This window comes from Lissotriton helveticus, chromosome 5_1 (genome assembly GCF_964261635.1).
Source record: "Lissotriton helveticus chromosome 5_1, aLisHel1.1, whole genome shotgun sequence".
In the NCBI taxonomy this organism is placed as follows: Eukaryota; Metazoa; Chordata; class Amphibia; order Caudata; family Salamandridae; genus Lissotriton; species Lissotriton helveticus.
This window is the reverse complement of record NC_136065.1, coordinates 73349731-73377467: the sequence shown is the minus strand read 5'-3', so window position 1 is coordinate 73377467 and position 27737 is coordinate 73349731. Positions and strand designations below refer to the sequence as shown.

At 49.1% G+C, this 27737-nt stretch overlaps 1 protein-coding gene across 5 annotated transcripts in view; it reads right to left on the bottom strand.

Annotated features, from left to right (window-relative positions):
• The window catches only part of LOC144752968 (DELTA-actitoxin-Aas1a-like), a 140813-nt gene that overhangs the window by 77416 nt on the left and 35660 nt on the right, over positions 1-27737 (bottom strand). For 2 of the 5 annotated variants that reach the window (XM_078640776.1, XM_078640775.1), the window contains exon 2: positions 16631-16708. The exons of 1 other annotated variant lie outside the window; for it this stretch is intronic. In XM_078640776.1, the coding sequence (XP_078496902.1) occupies positions 16631-16704 (74 nt within the window). In that variant the 5' untranslated portion in view covers positions 16705-16708. Of the gene's footprint in view, positions 1-16630; positions 16709-24838; positions 24885-27737 lie in introns of those variants that run through there. 2 more of the 5 variants (XM_078640777.1, XM_078640779.1) reach the window with 2 other exon arrangements.

Here is a 27737-nt window from a genome sequence, read left to right as displayed (position 1 = left end):
CTCGGGATCGGTAACTGACACTTGCAAGGAGGACACAACACGTAAGTAAGTAATGAGGGGTTTAATGAAGGTTAAACAAAACTACAAGAAGCAAAAAGAAATGTCACTGGATCTTCCAGCCTTCTACGTTACCAATCCTCCGTAGGAATTCCTAAACGCAATGCTGTGAGGGGCACTGTTATGCTATGGTTGCAGCGAGGATACAGGGAGTCACCCAGCCGGGGTCTCTACCTGAAGGGAGCAGCCGCTCGACCTCCTCCTCAGAATACTCCAAGGCTCTTTGTCACCCCGCCTTATGGAAAGGTCTGACCGTCCTCTGCATATACGCCGGTCCCGGCGTATGCCAACAGAGGGCAGGGAACCCAGTGGCCGGCAATACCACTCGAGAGGTCGCGGGTGGACAAGGTACTTAGAGTTAGGACAGAGGAGACGGGGAGACCACCAGCCGGAGTCTCTACCCGAAGGGAGCAGCCGCTCAACCTCTTCCTCGTGTTACACGGGAACTCTGAACACCGCCTGGTGTTAATTCTCTGTTGCTCCCTACAATGTTAGCAGAACAAGGCAAGAGCAGCCGCTCGATCAACCTTGGACACCCGGCGGCTGTGACGCGGCAAACACCTCCCGGTGTGCGTCACAGCAGTTATCGGTATAATGCAGGTAGGGCTGGGAGCCACGGCTCCAACCAGCGCCTGAAATGTTGTAGCTTTGAATACGGCGACTGTAGGCAGAGGCTCGGTTGAGCGTCTGAGCAGACACAGGTTAGTTTCTACGAGACACGGCCCAGGGAGTAACGACTCGACCTACCTCCGTTCTCGCAGACAGCTCCCTCTGCTTCGCTTCTCTCCGAACGCCTCTGACTCTGCTGCAAACGTGCCGGTACTAGACTAAATATCCGACAGCGTTTCTTCCTCGGAGTTCCTCCTTTATGGGCGTGTTTACCCCATGTGTTATGTAACGGCTCCCGTTTGCATAACCACGCCCACTAGGCGTCCTGGGACTTGTAGTCCGACTTCGCCGATCACGGCGTTTTCTCCCGCTTGACGGGAACTCCTGACAGTACATCCTCCCTCTCTCAGCGGCTCCCTACGGGGCCCGCGCTGGAAGGGAAACGGCGATGAAACAAGGAGACCAAGCGCGGTGCGTGAACTCCCACGGCCGGTTCCCATGATTGTTCCTCGGGGCCATAGCCTTTCCACGCCACCAGGTACCACAGCTTGCCCCTTCGCCACTTTGAATCCAGGATTCCCGCCACCTCATACTCCACCTCCGATTCCACGCAGATTGGCCTAGGTCTCACGGTCTTCTTGTTGGCCGCTGGTTTGAGCAATGAAACGTGAAAAACCGGGTGAATGCGCAACGACTGAGGCAAGCACACCTTCACGTTCAACGGACCCATACACTTGGTGATGCGGTAGGGCCCCATGAACTTGGGATGGAAGACGCTTTTCTTACGGAATCTCACGTTCCTTGTGGAAATCCACACATAGTCTCCCGTTCTGTACAGCGGCCCCGGTCTTCTCCTTCTGTCCGCCGTTCTTTTGTACCTCCTCTTTGCCTCGATTAGGACCGCCCTCGAACGCAACAAGGTGTCCTTAATGTGCGCCACCCTGTCCGCGGTGGCGGGTATCTTGTTCTCCTTGAGAGGATGGAGAAACGGTAGGAATCGAGGATGACGTCCATAGTTGCTGTAGAAAGGTGACGAGAGGGTGGAGCTGTGTGTGGCGTTGTTATATGCTATTTCTGCCACCCACAGCAAGTCGACCCATTCTTCTCTCCCCTGTTCCACAAAACAGCGCAGAAACTGTTTGAGCGTTTGGTTCAGGCGCTCCGTCTGGCCGTCCATTTGCGGGTGGTAGCTGGTGGACAGGGCCGTCTTGACGTGCAGTGCTGTGCACCAGGTTTTCCAGAACTGGGCGGTAAACTGCGACCCCCGGTCCGACACGATCACCCCCGGCAAACCATGTAACCGTACCACGTTCTTCAGGAGTAGTGATGCTAACTCGCCCGCTGTAGGGACACGTTTGCAGGGGATAAAGTGACCCATTTTCGTCAAGTAGTCCACAACCACCATGATCGCCGTCATCCCTTGGTCTACCGGCAGGCCCACAACGAAATCAAGCGAAATGTTCTCCCACGGTCTTTCAGGGGTAGGAAGCGGACGGAGGAGCCCTTGGGTTCGGTTGTGATCGGCTTTCATTGTAGCACATGTGGCGCATTCCTGCCCCCACCTCCGGACATCCGCTCTCATGGACGGCCACCAGAATTGCCGTCCCATGCTGGCCACCGTTTTCGCGAAACCCAAATGCCCCGCACAAGGAGAATCATGGCACCAGACAAACGCTTGTTTCCGCAGTCGAAGCGTGGGTAGCAGTAGGCACCTGCCTTTCAGAGGTATCCCGTCCTTCACCTGCCAGTCCTTGTGGCTGAGGAGCCACCTCCTCCATGCGAATGTTCGAATCCCTCTCTGGATTCCCCTAAGGAAGGAATCTGGCTGGATAACCCCCAACACCATCTGAGGGGGGATGATGGAGTGCTCGGCCACTGGCAGTGGTTCCCTGACAGCCGACTGTGTCGACAGGGCATCCGCTTTCCGGTTTTCTGACCCAGGCCGGTACGTGATGTGGAAGTTGAACCCCGCGAAGAACAACATCCACCGCATTTGCCGGGGAGACAGATGCCTGGCTGCCGTCATGAACTGCAGGTTCCGATGGTCCGTGTACAACGAAACCACATGCCTGGTCCCCATTAACCAGTGCCTCCACTCGGCGAATGCGTCCTTAATCGCGAGAAGTTCCTTCTCCGCGATGTGGTAGTTGCGTTCCGCGTCGTTGAGTTTGCGGGACATGTACGCCACTGGATGAAGCACCCCTGTGTCCTGGTTACGTTGGGATAGGATGGCCCCCAGGGCCACATCCGAGGCGTCGGCTTCTACCACGTAGGGGAGATCCGGATCGGGGTGAGCCAACACCGGTGCTTTACTGAAAGCGTCTTTCAGGGCTTCAAAGGCTTCCTGCGCCTCCCGGGACCAGATGAACTCCGGGGACTTCCTCAACAGTTGTGTGATCGGGGCCACCAACCCAGAAAATCCATCGATAAACCGCCTGTAGAAGTTGGCGAAGCCAATGAAGCTTTGAACATCCTTGACTCCTTGAGGCACCGGCCACTCCTTCACCGCCTTGATTTTGCGTTCCGCCATCTCCTGTCCGTCCGGACTCAGCATCACTCCGAGGAATTCCACTGAGGTAACGTGGAAATCGCACTTGCTGAGTTTACAAAACAGCATGTTCTCCCTCAGCTTCTGGAGTACTGTCATTACATGTTGTACATGTACCTCCTCTTCGGCCGAATACACGAGGATGTCGTCGATATATACTACGACGTAGATATCCAACACCTCCCGAAAAACCTCGTTCAGAAAAAACTGAAAGGCCGCAGGGGCATTGCACAGGCCGAACGGCATGACGAGGTACTCAAAAAGGCCGAACCTGGTCTTAAAGGCGGTCTTCCACTCGTCGCCGTCCCTCATGCGCACCAGATGGTATGCCCCTTTCAGATCCAATTTCGTGAAGATACGAGCCTTTTTTACCTGTTCCAGGAGAACACTGATGAGAGGCAAAGGGCAGCGATTTTTGACGGTTATCGCATTCAAGGCCCTGAAGTCCACACAGGCTCTCAATTCCCCGTTGGCTTTAGGGATGAAGAAGAGCGGCGAGGCGGCCGGGGATTTGGACGGACGGATAAATCCCAGGCTTAGGAGCTTATCCAGGTACCCTCGGAGATGCACGTTTTCTGGCTCCGTCAGGGCATACAACCTGCCGGTTGGAACGCTTGCCCCTGGTACCAGGTCGATCTGACAATCGAACTGTCTATGTGGAGGGAGGACCTCGGCCTTTGCTTCATCGAAGACGTCCACATAACTATGATAAGCTGGAGGGAGTGTTACATCCTTTTCTGCCGCTGTGGCCACGGTCTGGCCCCCCTGCGGTTGCCAAAGGGGCTTCTGGACTCATTCCACAATGCTGTTGGCAATACGGCGATGACATCTCAATGTGATGCGTTGGCCAGTCCACAGACGGATTATGCTTTCAAAGCCAAGGTAACCCCAAAATGACGCCGTATTGCGGTGCTCTGATGATGTTAAAATCAATGAGCTCCAGATGGTTCCGTCCATACTTCACCGAAAGGGTCCCCGTGTGCTGCCCGATGGGCCCCGTCACCAGTCTCCTCCCGTCCACCGCATAGACATCTTCGGGTATGGCCTTTGGAAGAAGCATGAGCCCCAATCTGCGCGCCTCGTTATAGTCCATGAACACGCCGGTAGCCCCTGAATCCACCATGGCTACGACGGGTATCCACTGGTCGTGTACCCCCACATGTATAGTGAGAAAAAGATGTCTTTGTCCCTTGGCGACAGAGGAGGATAGCAAAGGGATGTATGCGTGACTCCGAGATGCCCCTTCCTTGGTCTGGGAGTCCTCTAGTTTTCCGCCGGGACATCCACCACCGCGGTTACTGACCGGTTGGCTCGGTACCGTGTTGTTTTCGGCTTGGCCGGACATTCACGTACGTAGTGGCCCTTCTTGCTGCAGTAGAGACACAGCCCCTGCTTCCGACGGGATTCCTTCTCCGTGGCAGTGAGGCTAGCCCTAATGACGTTAATGTCCATGGGTTCTCCCTTGGTGGCCGCTGATGGTTCAGGACTTCCCACCGTCACGTAGGATGGAAGGGCCTTCCCTTTTTTCCGGTGATCGCCTTTCCGATCGCTTATCCGATGGTCCAACCGTAAGACCAAGCTGATAAGCCCTTCGCATGTCTTGGGTTGAGGGTCGATTTGCGCCACGACGTCTCTGAGCTCATCGCACAGGCCTTGGTGGAAGAGCGCCGTCTGTTTTGCGACAGGCCACTTGGTTTCCGCAACCAACCTGCGCAAGGCGTTGAGGTACTGGACCAAATCGCTGGACCCTTGTCTTAACTCGAGCATTTCACGGTCCGCCGTGTACGATTCTGCCCTTCGGTCGAATACCTTCAGGAATTCCTCCCGAAACGCTCCCCAGTCGCATAGGATGGGGTCATCCCTGCTCACCAGCGGGACCGCCCATTGCGCCGCGTTTCCAGCCAGGTAGGAAATAAGGAAGGCCACACGGGCTTGGCTGGTAGGGAACGACTTCGGCTTGCACGATAGATGAAGAGCCACTTGTGTGAGGAACACCTGCACTTTGTGTTGGGATCCCCATCGTATCTCTCCGGGGTCGCCAAAGGTATGGAAACCGGCATTTCTACCACCACCGCTGGGTTTTGGTTCGTACGGGGGTGCTGGGCGTAAATGGGTCGCTCTGTAGTGCATCCAGCCTGTCCCTTACTTCGGCTGTTTCTAGCCTTGAGGCCGTCAACTCCACTTGTATGGCGGCCAAGGCGGCCAGTACGTCATCAAGCGACGCCATGTCAGATACCGACCAGGAGACAGTTAATGTTTGCAAAGGTCGGATATTTTGTAACGACCTAGTGGTCTCGGGATCGGTAACTGACACTTGCAAGGAGGACAAAACACGTAAGTAAGTAATGAGGGGTTTAATGAAGGTTAAACAAAACTACAAGAAGCAAAAAGAAATGTCACTGGAACTTCCAGCCTTCTACGTTACCAATCCTCCGTAGGAATTCCTAAACGCAATGCTGTGAGGGGCACTGTTATGCTATGGTTGCAGCGAGGATACAGGGAGTCACCTAGCCGGGGTCTCTACCTGAAGGGAGCAGCCGCTCGACCTCCTCCTCAGAATACTCCACGGCTCTTTGTCACCCCGCCTTATGGAAAGGTCTGACCGTCCTCTGCATATACGCCGGTCCCGGCGTATGCCAACAGAGGGCAGGGAACCCAGTGGCCGGCAATACCACTCGAGAGGTCGCGGGTGGACAAGGTACTTAGAGTTAGGACAGAGGAGACGGGGAGACCACCAGCCGGAGTCTCTACCCGAAGGGAGCAGCCGCTCAACCTCTTCCTCGTGTTACATGGGAACTCTGAACACCGCCTGGTGTTAATTCTCTGTTGCTCCCCACAATGTTAGCAGAACAAGGCGAGAGCAGCCGCTCTATCAACCTTGGACACCCGGCGGCTGTGACGCGGCAAACACCTCCCGGTGTGCGTCACAGCGGGTATCGCTATAATGCAGGTAGGGCTGGGAGCCACGGCTCCAACCAGCGCCTGAAATGTTGTAGCTTTGAATCCGCCGCGTCTATACGGCGACTGTAGGCAGAGGCTCGGTTGAGCGTCTGAGCAGACACAGGTTAGTTTCTACGAGACACGGCCCAGGGAGTAACGACTCGACCTACCTCCGTTCTCGCAGACAGCTCCCTCTGCTTCGCTTCTCTCCGAACGCCTCTGACTCTGCTGCAAACGTGTCGGTACTAGACTCAATATCCGACAGCGTTTCTTCCTCGGAGTTCCTCCTTTATGGGCGTGTTTACCCCATGTGTTATGTAACGGCTCCCGTTTGCATAACCACGCCCGCTAGGCGTCCTGGGACTTGTAGTCCGACTTCGCCGATCACGGCGTTTTCTCCCGCTTGACGGGAACTCCTGACAGCTTGTCCACATCACTCTCTTAAGGTCTCCACTTTAACAGGGTGCCTTTTTGTCATCATCACCCATATTTTGTTTTTATGTTCTCTGTGTATTATACCGTTTCTTTCCTTGTGTCCTTCCCAGCCCTGAAGAGTCACAGGATAACTCCTGAGTGACGAAACACGTGTCGGCTGGCATTCTTTCTGTCTCGACCCACATGACTTTATATAAAATAATCTTCTTTAATATATTCCTGATGTCGACCTTCATAATTTCTGAACGTAAAGTACTTTGAAGAATGGTTTCTACACTGAAACCTAAATTTTGAAAATGTGTGCACAGGACTTGGTTCCACTCTCCCAGAAAGACACTAGGATCCTGGGTTCAGAGACATGGGAAAGTTATGTCTTTGTATGTATGTTCCTCTGTGTTCTATCTAGAGAGTTTCTGTTTGTAAATACTGATGTTCATATATGTGACAGGCTATGACATTTATGAACATGAATTGTATGCATGCATATTTATTTAACAAGAGCTTTACACAAGTTTGGTTTTAGTCGTGAAGAAAGTGGTTGTATACTCTGAGCAGATCAATTGTTGCTAAACTTGGACTTGATTAGAAATTCTCACAGTGATAGATTTTTTGTGTTTTTCTATGTCTTCAACTGTAACTTTGAGGTGAAATATTTCATCTCATGTGCCCTTGTGATGTCTTAGGCTTCTGTACTCCAGTCTAATTGTTACGTACATGAATACATCTAATGCCTGAGATAAAGCATGGTTTTAAGCAAGCTTTGCTGTTTTGCCTAATTTGGGGTTCTAAGGAGAGGATGCTGACAACAGCCCAGTAGGAACATTATTATGCATAGGGTATAATAGCTTCCCCCATTTAGTAGTGGAGAGAGCAAGCTAAGATGCTGAGAGACATCTCAAAGGACGCTTATTGTGATACACTGAAGACCACCAATTCTGCAGCAAGTATGCAGGAAGGCATGACATGGCTCGGCAAGCCAAGCAAATGGGCAGTTTGACATATGAATGTTTTATGACACATGCCAAATGCAGAGTTTTCTCAATAACGTTTGAGGTATATATTGTGTTTATTCTCATAACACTCATTGCACATGATCTGAGATGTAGTGAGCCACTGAGCCCATGCTGGATGACTGCCAACCCTTGCGCAGCATGCACGCAACCCCGATGGCCGAGCATGACCAGGTGTATAAATAAAGGGACGCAAGACCGCTCGTTGATCGGCCCAAACCTACCAGCTAGGAACGTGGTACAGATCTTTTAGCTCTACGTTATGCACCTCAGCTGTGGCCTGCACAAATTAGCCTTATGAAGAGGGTTCAACCCTAATAACACCCTTCTTCACTACAAATTGAGTGATGCCCCAGCTGCTTCCCACACTAGCATCCATCGCCCCCGTGGTGAGGCCACACCGTGCAGAGCCTCGTAGCACTTGGTGGAGGAAAAGGCCTCTGCTGTTGGTCCTTGAGGGCTCGCCTAGACTTTGTGGGCACCTCCCAAACCCAACTACCTCCATCAGCCAGACACTGCAGTGCATCTTAAACCAGAGGCCTGCATATGGCCGGCCCCCCTGAGCATCACGCAAAGGCACTAACATACTCTTCTGCACCAGGATGTCTGGGGAATTACAGGCTATGAGTTCCCATGTGAAGTGTGTTCTCAGGATGAGGTGGTCTGCCAACAAATTGCACCAGGGTTGCTGACCGCCAAGCATGCAGTCCACCGCTTGCTGACCGCCCAACACGCCCTGGCTCCACAGGCACTCCAGGCCTCACAACATGGCAGAAAACACAAATGCTGGGCAGAACTCTGCCCCAGGCCTGGCATTGCCACCGGTCCCTGGAAACCACTCCTACAATCTGATCAACGCTCTCAATCAGTCAGTTAACTATCCGACTCGGCCACTGTGGTGCCAAGATAAAAAATATGGGCTGGTCAACTCAACAACTACTTCTGCACAACCAGAGAGACTGGTGAAGCAGCTAAGAGGTCACTCCTGCTATACTATGCAGGAGAGGAAATCTACAAGTTGTTTGAGCCCCTCACGGTCACATGTTGACCCCCAACTAAACCCTGGCTGTGAGCGCTTTAAACTCTGTCAAGCTCACCACTGGAAAGGGGATTAAATAGACAATTTCTATGCATGCCTATGAGAACACACCAGTTTCCACACCTGTTTCAAGGTCTAGGATGCCTGAAAGGACCCCTCCATTAGGTTACACATTGACAAGGCAGTGAAACTTGTGGCCCTGCCACAACTGCCAGTGCCATTTCACTTACAACCCCTTGTGGAACAAGAGCTGGAAAAATTGCAACAACTAGACGTCATACAGAAAGTCTCCTGTCCAACCCCATAAGTATCCCCAATGTGATTACAGAGAAGCTCAAACAGCCAGGCAAGACGTGGCTACCCATTCAGGCCTCCACAATCAGGCAATCAGTCGCAAGAGGCACATCATGCTTACCATGCACGACATCTTCGCCCATCTTAATAGAGCTAAATGGTTTGCCAAACTTGACCTCAGTGCAGGGTACCCCCAACTGCGCTTAGACAAGGACAGTAGGTTTTTCAGAACACTATACTGGAGACCTTATCCGGCTTGCAAGTTATTCACCAAAGATGGCATCCAAAATGTTTGCCACAAGTCTCAAGCACTTCAACAGGACCCAGTCCCCAAGAAAGCCACAGTTTCCTGGGAATGGCCACCTACTGTGTCCAATTCATCCCGAACCTGGCAACAATCATCGAGTCTCTCCGGACCTTCATCAAGATAGATGCTTGATGGGTATGAGGTCCCAGGGAGGCAGAGTCATTCACCTGGGTCAAGAACGCACTGCTGGACAAAACCACCAGGGCCTAATTCGACACAGACTTGACAACCAAATTAATTGTGGACACCAGCAGCACAGGCATGGAAGCTGTACTCATGCAAGAGGCAGAGCCAGGGCAATGGGTGCCTGTTGCATTAGCTATCAGGGCCCTCACATTCAGAGAAGCAAGGTATGCTCAGATTAAAAGGGAGGCCCTTGCAATCAAGTGGGAGTGCGCACAATTTCATCTCTACCTGTATGAGCGACTATTGAGAGTAATTACCATTCACCAATCGCTCGTAAGCCTATTCAAAGGCACCGCACTGCACCCTCTGCCCCGGATTGAGCACTGGGATATACAGTTACAACAGTATAATTTTCACGTAATCTATAGGCAAGGATCAAGGAATCCTGGAAACTTACTATCATGGCTGCACGCCCCCATGGGGGTCTATCCAGGGAATGACGCCTCCCAGATGGAGGAGTATCTGAGGTTGGTTAGCCAAGGAGCGTGCCCAAACCTCACCTGAGGGTGATAAGCCAAGCAACAGCAGAATACGAGGTTTTCCAGAAGGTCACAGCTGTGTTGCAAGGAGGAACATGGAGGTCATCCTTGGATGATGCCAATTACTGGGCCGGCCTAGTAAGAAATAGACTATCACAATTTTGGCAAATCAGGGAAAAATTCAGCATGGCACGAGAGGGTGTAATTCTACCTGGACCATGCCTGGTGATACCAGTGTCTCTAACTCAGAGAGTAACAGAACTAGCCTACAAGGAGCAGCCAAGACAAAAGCCAGCCTGAGGAAAAGGGTATGTTTCTAAGCATGGGCGTAAAATCCGTTCCGTTTGCGTAATTTGTGGATTTTCTGCAATTTTGCGGTCCGCGAATCTCGCGAAATTGCAGAAAAATCTGCAAAATCGCGTGCGGGACGGATTTTCAAAAACTGAAGTACATGAAGCACTTACAGGGTTACAGGAGGTGCCCCAGTTGAAGCTAATTTCTTTGTAACCATTTACAAAATGGTTACAACAAAATTAACTTTAACTTGGGCACCTGTTGTAACCCTGTAAGTGCTTCCTGAGCGGCGCCTCCAGTGTTGTTGCCTACTTGAAACTATTCTCTGACCCTGCTCTGACCCTCGAAGCAGGGTCAGAGAATAGTTACAAGTATGGCACAATGCTCCAGACTGGCCGACACAATGATGGGGTAGGTGTGGAGGAGGGAGCGCCCATTTTAAGAGCTCTTTAAATTGGTTGAGTCCATTGATTGAAGCCAGAGGATCGTTCTCCTCAGCATTGCGAGGTACTGACCAGGAGCGGTTACAAATATGCAGCTGTAGCCAGACTTGGGGTATACAGGTTTCTGCCCGCCCTGATCGATTATGAGGGTATTTTTAATTCATTTATCACGTGCACCTTACCTTTTAGAATTCTGGTCCTGACGAAGCGCCAACGACCCCTAAGGCGACGCAGGCGCGAAACATGTTGACCTTTGTCCTTCTATACCCAGGCATAGGATGCCACTGGGGCTAGATTTCATTTAGCAGTTGAGTCTGCTCTGGGTACATGATTGAAACAATTGCTGCATGGTTACCCAGTATGATGTTCACTTTACACTTGCACGCACCCTTTATTTCCCTCTTTTAACCCACTACCCCACACACCCGCATGCACCATCCGGCAGTCCTATAAAAGATCTCCGATAAAGAGTCCCTTTTGGGGGGCCCGTAGGGAATTGCAGCGCCGGCCCTACGAGGAGCAATTGCCCGATGATGAAGCATGACATCTTTCCAGGTGTGTGAGGGCAACAGAGGACACAAAATGGTTTCCCCTTTACATATTTTTTGTGGGTTCCCTTACCTAAGGATTCTCTTTCTTTTACTTTCCTTTCCTCACATATGGGTGACTTTTGCACCCCCTTGCATTTGGTGACTTTTAGCACCTTGTATTAGGAACAGTGTCCCCTTTTTGGTAATTACAATGCTCCAGACTGTCACAAAAATTAAACCACAACAGGAAGCACTTACAGATAAGGAAGCAGGTGCCGGACTTGAAGCTCAAATTCAGTAACACATTAACCAGCCCCTGGTGGAGGCTGGGCAGGTGTGCTTTCTCCCCATACTCTACAGTGGTGAACCAGAGGGTGCTGTGATGAACCAGAAGGTGCAGTTGTGAACCAGAGGGTGCTGTGATGAACCAGAGGGTGGCAGTGGTGAACCAGAGGGTGGCAGTGGTGAACCAGAGGGTGCTGTGATGAACCAGAGGGTGGCAGTGATGAACCAGAGGGTGACAGTGGTGAACCAGAGGGTGGCAGTGGTGAACCAGAGGGTGTCTGTGGTGAACCAGAGGGTGGCAGTGATGAACCAGAGGGTGGCGCTGCTAAACTGCCCGGGAGCCCTGTGGGTGTGAGCCCCCGCACTGCTGAGCTGCCAAGGGGTTGTGAGCCCACGTGCTACTTAACTGCCTCGGGACCCAGTGGGTGGGAGCCCCCATGCTGCTGAACTTCCCCGGAGCCCTCTCAGTGTGAAAATCATTCGTGCTCAATTGCCTGGGAGCCCTCTGGGTGTGAGCACACATTGTGCTAAGTGTCCCCCTGCCTCCAGTACATATATACCCGTACCGCACAGCACCATTATGCTCTTGCACCATGAAGTCTGGTGCCTGGATGCTCCTGATCCGTGTAGGTGGTACCACCGTCTGGTGCAGTCAAAATGTAAAGTCATAACTTGCTGCACCAATAAACACGTGTCCCCCTGGCACCGGTATGCGCATCTACCAGGCATGGAGCACCTGCATGTCACTGCACCCTACTGCCCAGCGCCAGCATATGTCTGTACGGGGCAGTTTAGTATGAGATGGGACATTGTCCAGCAGCAGCAGCTGCATGCACCTGAACCCACTGAACAGGATCAGAATGGCTTTGTACCAACACGCGCAGCAGAGCTATCTTGGACATCTGAAGGATTCTGGGGTCCTGTGCCAAACGTATTTTTGCATCCATGAGTTTCCCGAGCTCCATCCCTGTGTAGCTCCTGTGACCAGGAGGCTGCTTTCTCCTCATCTGCTGCTCTGCTTGGTCTCTGACCCTTTATACACAAGATGCATGTGAACTCGCATAGAAGCCCCGCCCGTTTGGTCCCGTCCACCACACACTAGCGGTATGAAACATCTTACCGCCCGTCCCCACTATAATGGCCAGCTCACTCAAGGGACCTCGGCGCCTTTTGGCGCGCTGGCAAAGTTACAGGCACACCTGGTCACATATTTGTGCAAATGGCGCAAAAATCCGCGAGTTTGCGGGAGAATTCGCGAACTCGCTGATTTTTTTGCCATTTCGCACAAATTCGCGGACTGCGAATTCGCAAATTTCGCCCATACTTAACATGGCTAGAAGAGGCAGTCAACACCCTGATGCAACACTGCCTAGCCTGTAAAGCAACGAACAAGTGGGGCAGAAGCCCCGCACCAGAGGTGACCGAAGAACGTTGTGATGAACCGTGATCAAAAGTCAGCCTAGACTTTAGTAGCTTCCTAGATGAGTGTCTCCCGAAGGTAATGATGGATCATCACTCTAAATACCCCATTGTGGGGCTGATGGGATAAACAGAATTACCAAAGTCGATTCAGCGCTGGAGAATGTCTTTGCACTATTGGGAATCCTGGAAGAGATCAGGACTGATATTGGACTGCCCTTCCAAGGGGTGGAATTTTAGTACTTCCTACAGCACCTATGGGGAAAATACAGGGAGATAATCCCGCAATGGCCACAAGCCAATGGCGACATGGAGGGCTTCATGCACACACTGCGGGTAGCAGTACAAGAAGGGTGCCACCTTGAAGTCAGCCTTTACAGGTTTCTCAGAGCCTACCATGGATTCCACACTGCATGATGAAGGGCTACCTGTCAACACTAATGCTAAAGGGCAGGAGATGCAACCCGGTCCTGATGGAGCAAGGACTCAAGAAAAAGAAACTTGCTCGGATCAACCTCTCGTTAACATGTACTAATAAGTAATAATTGTAGAATAGAAGAAACATTAATATACTCACCACAATTACATTCCGGAAGAGAGCTATATGTTTGCTTAAATAACAAAGAATAATTGCCGCGTAAGTTAAATCCCGCTCGGAACCCGAAAAATGTTCTGCGCATGTGTGAAGCAGAACCACATTATTAATCATATGACTAACCCATGTGAGGGGGAAACTGTCACGCATGCACAAAGAGCAACTAACTGTAGGTCTCAAGGCACTGTGTGCCTGCAATATGCTTGCTTGAATTTGTTGTGAATTATTGCTGCTAATGCTTCTGCTTAACAAAGAAGAAAGTAACAAGGGATAGAGTAGCAGTGGGCGGTGAACAGTGCTAATCACATATTTGAGAAATTAACATTTGTTTTTGACTCTTTTATTGATAGTGTGCGTTTGGGCCTGATGTCCTTAATAGGAAGACAGATGGCGGATGAAACGTAATGAAAGCTGAACTTGCGCACTGGAGTCTTGAGATGACCTAGTGACCGGAAAAGTTGATGGGCTGCCAAGAACCTTGGCAGAGACGCATTGGGAACACGGACCAACTGCGGAAATATATTAACCCCTTTGGTGCTGATGACGGCTCCCGGTCGTCATCAGTTACGGTGGGCGTGTGCTGTTGACGGCCGGGAGCCGTCATGACCATGCCCGCGATCGGAATGTGCCGCACAGGCGCAGAATTCCGTCCTCAGCCGAGGGGTTCAAATTGTATTTAATGTATCAAGAAGATAAACGAGAACTAAAACTTTTTTTAATCATGAATAAATTAAATGGGAAGGGCTTGCAAGACAAAGAATTAGTTTAGAATTAGCAATGACCGCACAAGGTGATTACAACTCCTCTGTCCCTGCCCAATCAGAATCTGTGATCCAGTGAGACTTGATACTGTGAGGGTGGAACATGCAGAAATAAAGACTATAACGCTACAGTGGCTTCATTTAGAGACAAGAAGCTGACGATGACAATCAAGAGAGAGGGCTGACGTTGAGGAGAATCAAGAGAAGCAAGATACAAGATATGCTGAGTTAGCGAGTGCTGCTGGCGAAGAACAAACTCGGAAGATTCAATACTGAAAGACAGCCTGACTAGAGTGAAGACTTGCAGAAGAACATCAAGGAGGGAGAGAGTGTAAGAGAGGGATGTGCTCCTGTTCTAGAAAAGTGTAGTAAGTATAATCCTATCCTGCACCTGTCCTTTAGCCTTTGTCTCCTGAATCTTTATCAGGTGACCCCCTCCAATCCTTTTGGTAAAGGGTTGGGTTTCCCATTTCACCATTAGGTAATAATTTCCTGTCTTGATTTTGCATATTCTTGTCAAATGAATGATTGATATGCCTTTTGTCTCTTCATCTATCACTCCTAATGTATTGAATTGTTGAATGTGTCTTTTAATTGAATGTGTATGCAAAATGAATTTCTCTCTAAATGAAAGTTGACGGAGCTTGCACTGTGTATCTGTACAAATGAGCGTTCAATTTGTGTGAATGATTAGATACATTTGATTGAATGTTACCCGGTGTCTGTGAATATTTTAATCAATAATTTTTAGATTGATGTATTTGTTAATATCCCCATCAACTACTCGACTAATGGTCCATTGACCAAAGGAAGAGTATGGCTCTGTTAAAGGTTAGCTAGGTATCGGCTACATTCAGATCAAAGCGGAAATAAAACTTGACCTCCTCCTCCCCCCCCCGGAAAACGATCAGGGAAAAACTTGAATGTGTATGTGGGCCCAGTTTGAGAGAAAATTTCTGTTGATTTTTGTGAGTTGTTCATCCTGACCCTTCCGCTGGATCAGTCCCAGCCCACCCAGAGTGGAGGGCCCTGAATACAATCAGACCGTGCACGGAAATAGAGGAAGCAGAACAATGATTGGGCAAGCCAAAGGTGAGGAGCGCAAAAACACTCTTAATGCCAGGAGTACTAATACGTGACCGCTGCCCCGGATGGAAGTTCAACACACCCTACGTACGATGTCCATGGCAGTCGTGACAGTGAATGGCACCATGGTAACCTTCCGCCAGGGAGGGAAAACAGCCGTCAGGATCGTGTTGTGGTTCAAACAGGTTGAGATCTTGGCCGAAGAAGAGCACGCTCATGCCAGGACTGAAGCAGCCGCAGAATCACCCGGCAATGTCACTGAAAGGCCTGCTGCCAACACAGGAAAGAAGCCCCACAAGTGGTGGCACACCCAGGAAGCAAACAGCTGAAGCTGGCACAGTGGCAAGTGAAGATCAACCCAACACACCCCTAAAGCCATCGATAGAAACTCCAGCCTGACCCTCACCCCAGTGAGAGACTGAAGCACTATGTATGATGCCCCCAACCTTGTCAATCCAAGAGAGATGAACTGAACTAAAGTTGAGGGGAATGTAGTGAGGCACCCGGCTCATGCGGGGTGACCCCTGACCCATGCGCAGCATGCATGCAACCTTGACAGCCAGGCACGGCCAGGGGTATAAATAAAGGGCCATGAGCCAGTTCATGGCTCGGCCTGTAGCTCTCAGCTAAGAGTGCAGTTGCTGTTCCTTGTAGCTTCGCACTATGCACCTCAGCTGCAGCCCGCACAAATTACATGCATTACATTATAACAAACTCTAATAGTGGAGTAGTACAAATAAATGTCCATGGCTACCAACAGCATCTATGCAGTCTTTCGTATTCCGATTGTCTCTAATATTCCTCTGAGTACAGCTCAAAGGAACAGGTGTGGAGTGCTTGTCCTTTGTCCCGTTCTCAGAAATCTAAGCAATAAACACATCCCTGGGGTTTAAGGCATCTACTCAGATGTACCCCTAAACCAAATAGGGACAACAGAAGAGTGGCACAGTCCTTAAGAATGTGAAAGGTGTCAAACTAGGTATTGTAAACCTTGACTTTTGCATAGGGAAACCTGTACTTTCCTATGTGTGCCAGAGCCTTTGTGTGCAAAGGGTAATGAAGTAGACATTGCCAAGAATACCCACCCTGCTCCATCTGCACGCTTCCTATTAACAGGGGTGGAATAAACATTTCTTATAAGCTCCAATCCAATGCACATCACTGAGATGGTTTATTCATGGGTGGTGATATATTGTACAGATGTCAACATGACTCTTATAGGTATATAAACATACCGCTAACATACAGTGAGCACATGACATTGTTGAAGGGTCCTGGAATTGTTTTAATAGAAAGAAAGCACTGTGTCGTACCTGGAAGACTTGGGCAACTCCCTGGCGGGTATCAAAGATGGGTAGAGGGATGGAATTTTTTCTGCTGAAAACATTACCCTACAGGAGGACATATAAAATGTTATTAAAATCAAGTTTCGCTTAAAACCATTTAATACACTGTGGTGCATCCCCTGCACTTCATTCAGTGCCACATACATGCGTTTAGAGGAATAACTTAAAACCTTTCAGGTGCTCAGTTGTTGGAGGAGGCCTTTAGGAACAGGGCACAGCTCTAGGCTGGGCTTGTTGACAACATGTGATTTTAAGCAGATTAATTAGGCCTCAAGTCTTTTCAAATGCTATTTAGGGAGAGGTGGAACCATGAGGCTACTCCATTCACAAAGAGATGAGGGGCAACTAAAAGTAAATCCAAAGGAAGACATAAGGGTGCCTCTGGGAAGGTCTTCCTCTGTTGGTCATTGACAAGGTCCATCATCCAAGTAGATGCATCAATCTATCAATCTAGGATTTAGAAAAGCGGGGCAAATCACTCGTAAGGGTCTCAAGGCACTGGAGTTACTCACTACTTTAAAAGAAAATAAAAACAAGGGGAAAGCAAGGAGAAGGCACTCAAAAAATGGGGGGAAAACAAGAAGAAAAAAGTAAAAAACGAGTGAAGTGCAAGGAGAAGGCACTCAGAAAACAAGGAGGAAAAAAGGAAAAAGCAATGAAAACTGTGTAAAAGCAAGGAGAAGGCACTCAAAAAACAAGGGAAAAAGCAAGGAGAAAACAGTGCAGACGTGGGAAAGCAAGGAGAAAGCATCCAAAAACACAGGGGGAAACCAAGAGAAAGCAGTAAAAAAGAGGGAATAGCAAGGAGAAGGCACTCAAAAAGCAAGGAAAGAAAACAGGGAAGGCAGGAGCAAGAGTGATGCAGCAGGCAGGGGAGACCTGGGTCAGGGGCCTGCTCAGTGGGGTCGCGCTGCGTTCTCCGTTAAGTAGGACCTGGGAGGAGGGAAGGGCGTTGGGAGGAAGTGGGCGGGGCTAGTTAGGAAGCAGGAAAAAGGCTACAGGCAGAAGCGGCAATGAGGAAAAAAACAAGGTGAAAGTAATGAAAACAAGGGGAAAGCAAGGAAAAGGCAGTGCAAAAACATTAAAACAAACAAGGCGAAATCAATGAAAATGAAGGGAAAGGAAGGAGAAGGGACTCAAAAACACTGGGATAATAGCAAGGAGAAAGCAGTGAACATGAGGGGAAAGCAAGGAGAAGGCAATCAAAAGCAAGGTGAAAAAATAAGGAGAAAACAATATGAAACGAGGAGAAAGCAAGCAGAAAGCACTCTAATAACAAGGGAAAAAATATAGAGAAAACAATTTAAAACGAGGAGAAAGCAAACAGAAGGCACTCAAAAAACAAGGTGAAAAATAAGGAGAAAATTTAAAATGAGGAGAAACCAAGCAGAAGGCACTCAAAAAAACACGGAAAAAGCAAGTAGATAACCGGTGCAAACGAGGGAAAAGCAAGGACAAGGCACCACAAAAACACGGGGGAAGTATGAGAACGCAATGAAAACAAGGAGAAAGCAAAGCGAAGGCACTCAAAAAAGCAGAAAACAAGCAAGGAGAAGATAGGAGCTGAGTATTGCAGCAGCACGGGGAGAGCTGTGCATGGGGCCTGCTCAATGGTGTCGCGCTGTGTCCTCCATTAAGTAAGTCCTGGGAGGAAGTTTGTTGGACCTGGCCCTCTTGGCAGGGTCATCCCTAAACTTTTTGCCTTCCTCCAATACTCTCTCTGACCTGTTTTTGTTGGTTTAATGACTCTGGGCACTTTACCACTGCTGACCCGTGCTAAAGTGCATATGCTCTCCCTATGAAAAGTGTACATGTGATTGATGTCCATGATTGGTTCATTGGATTTACTGTTAGTCCCTAGTAAAGTGCACCAGGAGTGCCAGGGCTTGTAAATGCCAATACTGCTAGTGGGCCTGCAGCGCTGGTTGCGCCACCCACAGAAGCAGCCTTAAAAATGTGTCTAGGGTCTGCCATTGCAGAACCTGCGTGCAGTCTGGTACTGTCATGCTGGCTGGGCAAGTGCACACACTTGCCAGCCCCTAAACCTTCCCTTAACTTCATATTAGTCACCCCTATGGTAGGCCTGAGGGCAGGGTGCATTGTAAGTGTAAGGTAAGACATGCTCTGATGTGTGTGGCATGTCCTAATAGTGAATTACTGCCAAATTCGTTTTTCACTATTGTAAGGCTACCAGTTCCCTTTAGGCCAGATGGGCTGCTGGAATTATTACACTCTATAATCCCAGCAGGCTCAGGGAACATGGTAGAAATTAATGTTTAGTATGCCTGAACTCAGAATAATAAAATACTTCTTTTAGTAAAGTTTATTTTAATATCCTGTGTTTGCAAATGCTACTTTTAGAAAGCTAGCATTTGCTTGTCTAACCATTTCAGCCCGCCTCTGCTTTGTGTGTATCTGACTGTCTGAGTTGTGTGAGTGACAGGGCTGGGAGTTGACAGGTGGTGAATAGCAGGATGACACCTTAGTGGGAGGTGGGAGTTTCCCTGAATGATGCATCAGGCTGTGCTCTGCCTCCACAATGCTGGCTCCGCCCCCCTGGGGAGCGACTGATGACTCAGCCTGCACCTGGCCCAGGAAGGACCGAAGCTTGTCAACAAAGTGCTCCTGGCTGCCCCTGTCCTCACAATGCTGGCTCCGCCCCCCTGGGGAGCGGCTGATGTGCCTGCCCTCACACTGAATGCAGAAGCAGAAGTACCCACCACAAGTGCTCAGGGGCTGGGAGCAGTTATGCAAAGGCCCCCCTGGCCTGTAAGAACAAAAGAAACTGGGTATAAAAGTAGGAGCCCTGCTCCTTGTAAATTAGATCCTGTTTGCGCTACAGAAGAAACTCTGCCCGAAGAGAAGGACCTGGAAGGACTACAAGGAGGAGTGCTGTCTCTGGCCTGTGTCTGGTGCCTTGCTGCAGAAGGAGAGAAAAAGAAGAGACTACAAGAGACTTTTGCTTTTATTTGAACTTTGTGCCAAACTCCTAAAAAGATCTCCAAGGGCTTGCTGTGGAACTTGCCCCCTGACCAGCGCCCCAGGAACAGTGGGCGCTACCCCCTGACAGAGGAACCGCTGCTTTCCCTCTGCACGCCTCTCCAGGAAAAGCGGAGCGCGCTGTGACCATCGCGCTCTTCAGCAACGCTCTGGGAGCTGCCCTCCCTCTGAACAAAGCGACTGCCGCCTGCCAGGCCCAGAAACATCGTAAAGACCAGCCCAGCTGATCCGAGCACCGTGACTGGCCCCGAGCCGCAGCTCGCAACGTGAAGAAAGGCCGTGCCCGGTGCCTGCTTGCACCCCTTCGTGTCTTGTGCCCTTGAACCTGCCTGCCGCTGTCTGAAGAGCAGCTGCGGCGTGTGGGGCAAGAACGTCGCCTGGATTGACAGAGGCCTGCGCTGAGGATTGCTGCCCTCTCCGTGTGCCCCCCCTTTTGTGAGGAAAACCCCGAGGCGCTCTATCAGCGCGACCCGGCCCGCGCCGCAACGCCAACCTCTGAGCCAGAGCCGAGCCGCCGCTCGCTCCAACCCTGGGAGGAAGACACCGCGACGCGGATCACCGCGCTGACCTGCGCCCCAGCTGCTTCAACCCAGAAAGGTACTGTTTCCTGCCCCGCGGTGCGAGCATCTGCCCTGCCTCTCTCGCACCGCCCTCTGCCTCGCACAGCCCTCGGAGCCGCGTGTTTAGCGCTCCCCGGGCCCCCGCTCTCTCCCCCGCCAGCCGCGCACAGCCGTGCAGCTCGCAGAGAGAGGCGGACTTTGACTCCCCGGCCGCCGCTCCCGCCAGAAGCGTGAGATTGGGCAGACCGGGCCCGCTTTTCCTACGCGGAGAATCTCAGGGGCGCAGAGAGGCCCACAGAAAGCCAGGGGTAACCCTTGCTGATCAGAAACTGTGCCTGCAGGACAGGAAAAGTATGTTGAAGAGCCTGTAACCCCTTTTTTAAAGAACAGTGCAAAACTATTAAGAGCTGAACAAGAACTGTGGCACATTACAAGTAACTGGAATTTTGCAAGTAACCTGAAAGACTGTATTTACAAGCTGCTGCTGAAAAGATATAAAGAGAATATATTTTTAATAATACAGTTTGGTGTCATTGTGTGGTGGGTTGGTGGTGAAGGGTGTGATACTGCAAATGTTTAACCACATGTGCCCCAGAGATTAGCCTAGACTGCTTGCGCCACACTACCTAGAGGGTAAGCAGAGGTTATTCTTGAAGGTAACCCTTAGCCCTGACTTGGGAGAGAGGGTCCCTGCTTGTCGCCAGTGCTGCACTGCGCCAACCAGAGATCCCCATTTCCAACAAAGTTGGTATGCTCGGATGTGGTGGGTGGGCTATGTTGGAGGTGGGAAATATTGTTATAGAAAGAGGGGTCCCGGACTGGGAGAAAAAGGAAGAAATATAGCAAATAGACCAATATTTAACACAAATGAAAAACAGAAAGCAAATCCAAAGTACGATGTTTTTATTCACAAAGTACTCAAAAACCTTATCATTGGTTATAGGATACACATTCAAAACTTTTTTCTTTTTCGAACAATTTGTGCCCACATGTACGAAAGGAAGATTAAGGGAAAAGGGTAGTGCTGTGAAGGGATTTCGTGAGGAATGCAAAAGGAAAAACAATCTTCATTTAAGTGACAAATAAATCCAATTCTCTTTATTCATATATACAATCTTGAAGTGATTCCCCTAGCTCGGGCCACACAAACGACCTGCACATATCAATATAGTTCTTATTGACCAGGCTCCTGTGACAGCTGTAAAAATCTTGCTAGTGGTAGAAGCTGGTGTGGTAAGGGAGAGTAGTCTACGTTTCGACCCTGTTTCATGTAGGGATAGTTGCCCTTACAGCGCGGGTCTTTGTCAGGACAAGAGGGGGGAAAGGAGGGATGGTGGGCTGACCTCCTTAAATGCCGGACATGGTGCCGGGCGTGCTTCGGCCCACGCGGTCCTGGTTGATCGAGCGTGATGGAATCTTGTTATCAGGAAAGGGATAGGGGTCCTCAAGTAAAATCAATCCGGAAAAGCCGGTGTCGTTTCTGTCCAACTACTTTGATGACAGGAGACACAGGACAACCACGTTGTTGAACCTGGAGGCAGCGAATGCTCCAGGTTCAACAACGTGGTGGGGCTGACAACGTCTCCTCCGCGCAATCACGGAAAGACCTTACTTGGGCATGACTTACGTGCCTAATTATCAATTACCGATCAATTTAGTAAAGAGAGGGCGTATAAATCCGAGGAACCGAGAGCTCACCTTTCATTTCAGCGGAGCCGCGCTTGGGGAGAGACGGTTGGGAACTCCTATTGAGTTGGTGAGTATGACTTTTGATCGCTGAATTCAACGACCTGCAGTAAGTGTATGGCGAGATTTACACCTTCCATCATTACTTTTAGATTGCAGATTGGCAATTGACACCCCAGACGTTTAGCAGGCTCATGAAACTAACAACAAAAAAAGACAAGTATGCCTATAATATCTATGGTTTCTTTCCCCCTGTATCATGGCTACCAAGATATTGTGTGTTTTCTGTTTAATGTATGTATGTCCTGTATTTGTCCTTTTTTCACAGGGTTAAATCCTCACTGAGCAGTATAACCCCTACCAACAACGTTTTTTTCTAGGTGATTATACCTGTTGAAAGTGGTTCTCCAGAGGTTTACCAATATTTGTTCCTCTCATTTTTCCTCAGGTAATGCAAATCACATACTCTTGAGATATACCGCTGTAGGTACATTGTAACCTATTATGCTTACACATATTTATCTATTTCTTGTCACTTTTATGTAAATACACATCATTGTTTTTTTACATAGTGAAACATGAGTAAGGTGGGGAAGTTGTGCACCCTGTCCTGAAGAAGGAGCGCAGTCTCCGAAACATGTCGATGCACACATGAGTTGATGTACATAATCATGACATAAGCACCTCGCACTTCATTCCTTTTAATAGTACCAGCCCAGGGACAAAATTAAAGTTTTTTCAAGTTCCCACGAGCCAGGCACTTTTTAATTAATTTTCACCTATTTCACCACTCATCCACTTTACAATAATACCCTCACATGCACCATACATAGTCTACTACTGTAAGTGCTCCTGCGTAGCCGTAGGTCGCAGCACGCCGCATCCCATAGAGGGGTGCGGAGACCCCGATGATGAAGCATGACACCAACCAAGGGTCCTTTTGGTGTGTGAGGGGTATTTTAAAAAACACTAAGTGCTCCACACCACTGTGAGGAACACTTGCAAATACCATTAGGCGGATTCCTCTTGTTTTTGTAACATTGCCTTGGGAGTATGAATCCTCCTATGATACTCTCCCTCCCCTCCACTGTCTTTTCACTCTCTCATTGATGGCCAGCACCGACATACACTTTTAGACACACCTCCCGCCACAAGTTCTAGAATTGCGAACTTTAGAGCTGGGGAGCTACGTTCGAATCTCGGCATCAGCTCAACATCCTGTGATTCCAGGCAAATCGCTTTGTGTCCCCGTGCCTACCACAAATGAATGTGTTCTTCTGTAATGTAAATTGTGCTCATGCCATGTTGTCGAGTTTGCGCTATATAATATTGCAAGGAAAAATAAAGTAGGGAAACTCGAGTTCACACACTACTGAACGCGCACTCTTAAGTGCCTCAGCAGTGCACTGTGAATCGGAGCGTTTCACAGGCCTGTCACAGATAAGAAATGCTATCAAAACGAAATCCTACAAAACAATATACTACTGGCCGGCAGCAATTCATACCCGGACAACGTCGGGACGGGCTGCTAGTTTTATATAAAACAGATGAACTTCCAAGTGCTAGATGGTGCCTCATCTGAGCTGTTTCCCTTGATGAGCTAGTGGAATTAGCAGTTTGAAAGTGCAATTCTTTCTGTAAATGTATTTTAGTGATGACTTAATCCCTGTGAATCCAAGGGAAATGATCCGAGATCGGATTTGCAGGTGTGTATAATAGCACGGTCAGTAATTTGTAGTCATGGCGAGTACACTGTTCAGTAAGAGGGATTTGCTTTTCAAAGAGATTGTGTTCATAATCGAGGTGCAGGGGTGCCTAGAAGTGCTTTGGAAACCTCCTGGCTTCAGGGTTTAGGAACGAATATTTACTAACACTGCCAGTTGGTGTGGCTAAAAGTTTAGCTTGTTTAGTAGGTACTGCAATCACATGCCGGCTGAGTTTAGAAAGCAGCATGCTTTCTTTCTTCTTCTTGTATTCTTTCCAATTATCTTGCATATGTTAAGCTTGTGTGTGTTTTATTGGGGTTGTGTTAGAGCACGGGTACTCATAGTACGGACCGTGGGCCGCCAGCGGCCCGGCAAGCCTTCCCTCGTGTGTGGTTTTTTGGGGTTGTGTCAGAGGGTGAATGGAAGGATGAGTCAGTGGATTGATGAATCGCTCCTTGGGTGCTTAGATGAGTGACAGAGCGCGTGTACGATGACTTATTGAGTGTCTGTCGACACCCATCAGTGACACAAAAGTACTTTCATTCTTAAACCAGACCTATTGACATTGCCAGTGCTTGTTATTTCCATTCATAGCCAATAGTACAATTTCTTTGTAGCAATAAACTCAGATTTCCCTCTGATGTGCATTAAAACTATGAGCGTTTCTGTGCCTATTCAAAGCACACCTTTCTGCTAGGAAACACTGTTCTATTCCAAGTGTAGGGAACGTTTATTTTTTTATTAAAATATTATATTCAAAGCACATGGTCACTACATTTTGGAGGCGGCATGTTTTATTTCTTTTCAATTTATTTCTGTAACGTGTTTTCAGTTGAAAACGCAGCCATTGTCCGAGCTTGTCAAGACCAGGCATTTCGACTTTACCAATGCTTGTTTTATTAATGAATATTGATACAGAAACTATGAAACCTCCCCCATTGAAGCCCACACAAGGGTTTAGTGAAGAATGACAAACATATTTTTTTAATATATTTTTTGGGGCGGATTTGTAACTATTTATTTACTCCATTAAACAATTTAAAAATGGGTTGATGAATAAGCGTTGGCATTTACAAAAAAATATTTGACCAGTGAAATTGACACGCAGATGTCGTTGGAAACAAAACCGATTACAATTAAATATCAGAAATGTATGTGGTGTAAAGTCTATAAGGGCCACTAAGGCTATATTTACAGGGAGGAGAATAGGTGGATGCTCTCACCTGTGGCGGTTTCCCTAGTTCGGTGCTTCGAGGCGCTGTGGTGCAGATAGCGCGGTCTCTGTCTCTCTGGTGACCTGTGGAGCTCGCGTCTGGCGAAACCAGAGCAACGGGCAGCTTTGAGAAGAAAACACAGCCCTTGTTGACAGAAAGCTGCTATGTCCCTCCTTCTGAGACCTCTCAGATGGAAAGTGAAAGTCACCTTGTGCTATCGGGCGCCGAGCGTTGCACACGCCTCCTCGAGCAACGCCCTGTCACCGGTACCTTGTTTCTGAAAGATGTGGAAAGAGGCACAAGCAGACAGTGGCACCTCTTTCTGTAGGATGCCAGGCTCTGCAGAGACTCTAAGCAGTGGTAGAAGTGGGCGGGAACGGAAGGGCACGGCGTGCCCCAACTTCTAAAAATTAACTCAGTCCTTCTTACTTTCCACAAAGCATCCCGGGACGGCAAGAATAGTCCTACTTAAAAAGGATAAACAAAAATTCCAGTCAGATTCCAGGGGCTGCTCGCGGTATGTAACGTTTACAACGCAACTTTTACAACGCACTACCATTACAACGAAACTTTTACAACGCGACATCCATTACAATGCATACATTTACAACGCAGTAATTACAACGCATGACACTACAACGCATACCACTACAACGCATACCATTACAACGCAGTCATTACAACGCATACCATTACAACGCAAAACTTACCACCCAATACTTACCCTACTGTTGCACCCCCTGGAGTTAGAATAGTAATTTTAACCCCTACACTATCCAATATTTTCCCTACTGTGGCACCCCCTGGAGTTAGAATAGTAATTTTAACCCCTACACTATCCAACACTTACCTTATTTGTAATGTAATGTAATGCGTTGTAATGGTATGCGTTGTAAATGTAGTATGCGTTGTAGTGGAATGCGTTATAAAGGTATTTTTTAAGAATTCGTTGTAATGGTATGCGTTGTAAAAGTGTGCGTTGTAATGGATGTTGCGGTGTAAAAAATGTGTTGTAAAGGTATGCATTGTAAAAGTGTGCGTTGTAACGTCATACATCCGCTGCTCGCACTTCTCTGTTGAACTCCAGAGGCAGCAGCAGCCCCTCCCTGAGCTCTCAGACTGTGGGCAGGCCCATTGTCGTTCCGATTGAGGCCGATTAGCCCCTTTCGAATTACAATGCGCCGCCCTTTGCCTTTAGCACAAGGGTTCCCAATCTGTGTGCCGCGGCACCCTGGTGCGCCTTTAAAACTAAACAGGGGCTCCAGGAACAGATGCTATAATTATTAATTATGAACCTCCTCTAAGTCAAAGTCTCGAGTAAACTTTTAGCTCAAATTTCAATTCTCATCAGCCCGAGCGTGCTGAGATGCCAACGAATGCATCAGTGTGAAAGGCTGTTTGAACTCTGAGGCAGAAGCTTCCGCACATTCCTAAGAAGTATTTCACTGCAAAATATACGTTATGTTTTTTTACCACGCAATATGAAACCAATTGCCTTGAATAGACACCAATAGAAAGTAGGTTCCATCACTCACACGCATAGATTACTGATGCTGTTTGTTAGTCATTTTAACTCCAGCTGCACTCAAATTCCTGATTTTTGTTGATGGCTGAGTAAAAGTGTTTCTGTCTGAAGTCAGTAGAGGGCTGTGTCTTACACAGGCCCGGACTGGCCGTTGAAGGCACCGGGCAATCCCCCGGTCGGCTGCGAGGGTGGGGGCCGGTTTTGTTACAGGGTCGTTTTTTGCAGCATAGCTGCAAAAACGGCACTGTAACAAAATCGGCCGAAAACCGTCCCTAGCAAAGAGCGCGGTCACACCCCCCCCAACCCCCTGGGGGGAGGGGGGGGCGGCCGAGCACTTTGCCAGGGCCGGTTTCGGTTCCCAGTCCGGCCCTGGTCTTACAGGAGCCAATCAGGCTACTAAATGTTGCATGCAGGCCTCGTGGGCCGAGGGGGGCGTTTGGAGGGTTGGGGTGGGGGTGGCGGTGGATGGAAGATTCCAGCAAACGTCTCAGCATGTAACACTAACTTGGGGTGTTATGCACGTACCAGCAGAGATGGTATCAATGTTTAATTTGGTAGCTGTGCATGTTGAGGGGGATTTGGGGATGATAAACTGCACAAAAGAACAGACACTTCCCTGCTAAGCTCCTAATTGTCCCAAGGATTGTATATGAACAGCAGGGTCTGGAGCTGTGTAGTGGACTGGACAGAAGGCTGTTTGCCAAAACGAATTTCAGCGGGTGTGAAATTTCACAGCATTGGGCCAGCGAGCCTAAAGCTTCAGCTCTTGAGGTGGATGCTAGTAACTCTGAGTGGGCAGTCTGTACAGCAGTCTCACAGAACTGAGTTACTTCTTGGCACTATGTGAACTTTGCTGTGGTTTTTGTAGCTTTTAAAAATTGCTTTGTTCGGAGCCAATGGAATTAATCCTCCCATAAAGTAAATAGATTTTTGAGAGGCAAATGCTCTTTTGCTCAGTCTCTTACCCTGTCTTCTGAGAGTGCCAAGTTTTGCCACTTTTGCTTTTGTGCACTTCACACAGACCACCAAGTACTGTACCACATCTGACTGATTTAGATGACTAGTGACCTGTGTCCAAATTATGGAGTAATTGTAATTGTAATTACGTTGGACTTGTAAAGCGCACAGCTGCCCGTAAGCGTCCCGGCACTGAAGACCGCTGGGGAACCCGTCCTACCTTTCCCTGTGAGATGGTCCCTTCTGGGTATCTCCAAGGTGAAACCAGGCATCCCTGGCGTCTGTGGGGGGCCGTTGTAGAGATGAGGCAAGCTTAATGCCCAGAGCTGCCGAGTGTGATCCCTGGTTAGAGTAGGCACCGAGGCGAAAATTGTCGAGTCCGCTGACCCTGGTCCACGACGGAGTGTGATCTTTTTCTTACAACAT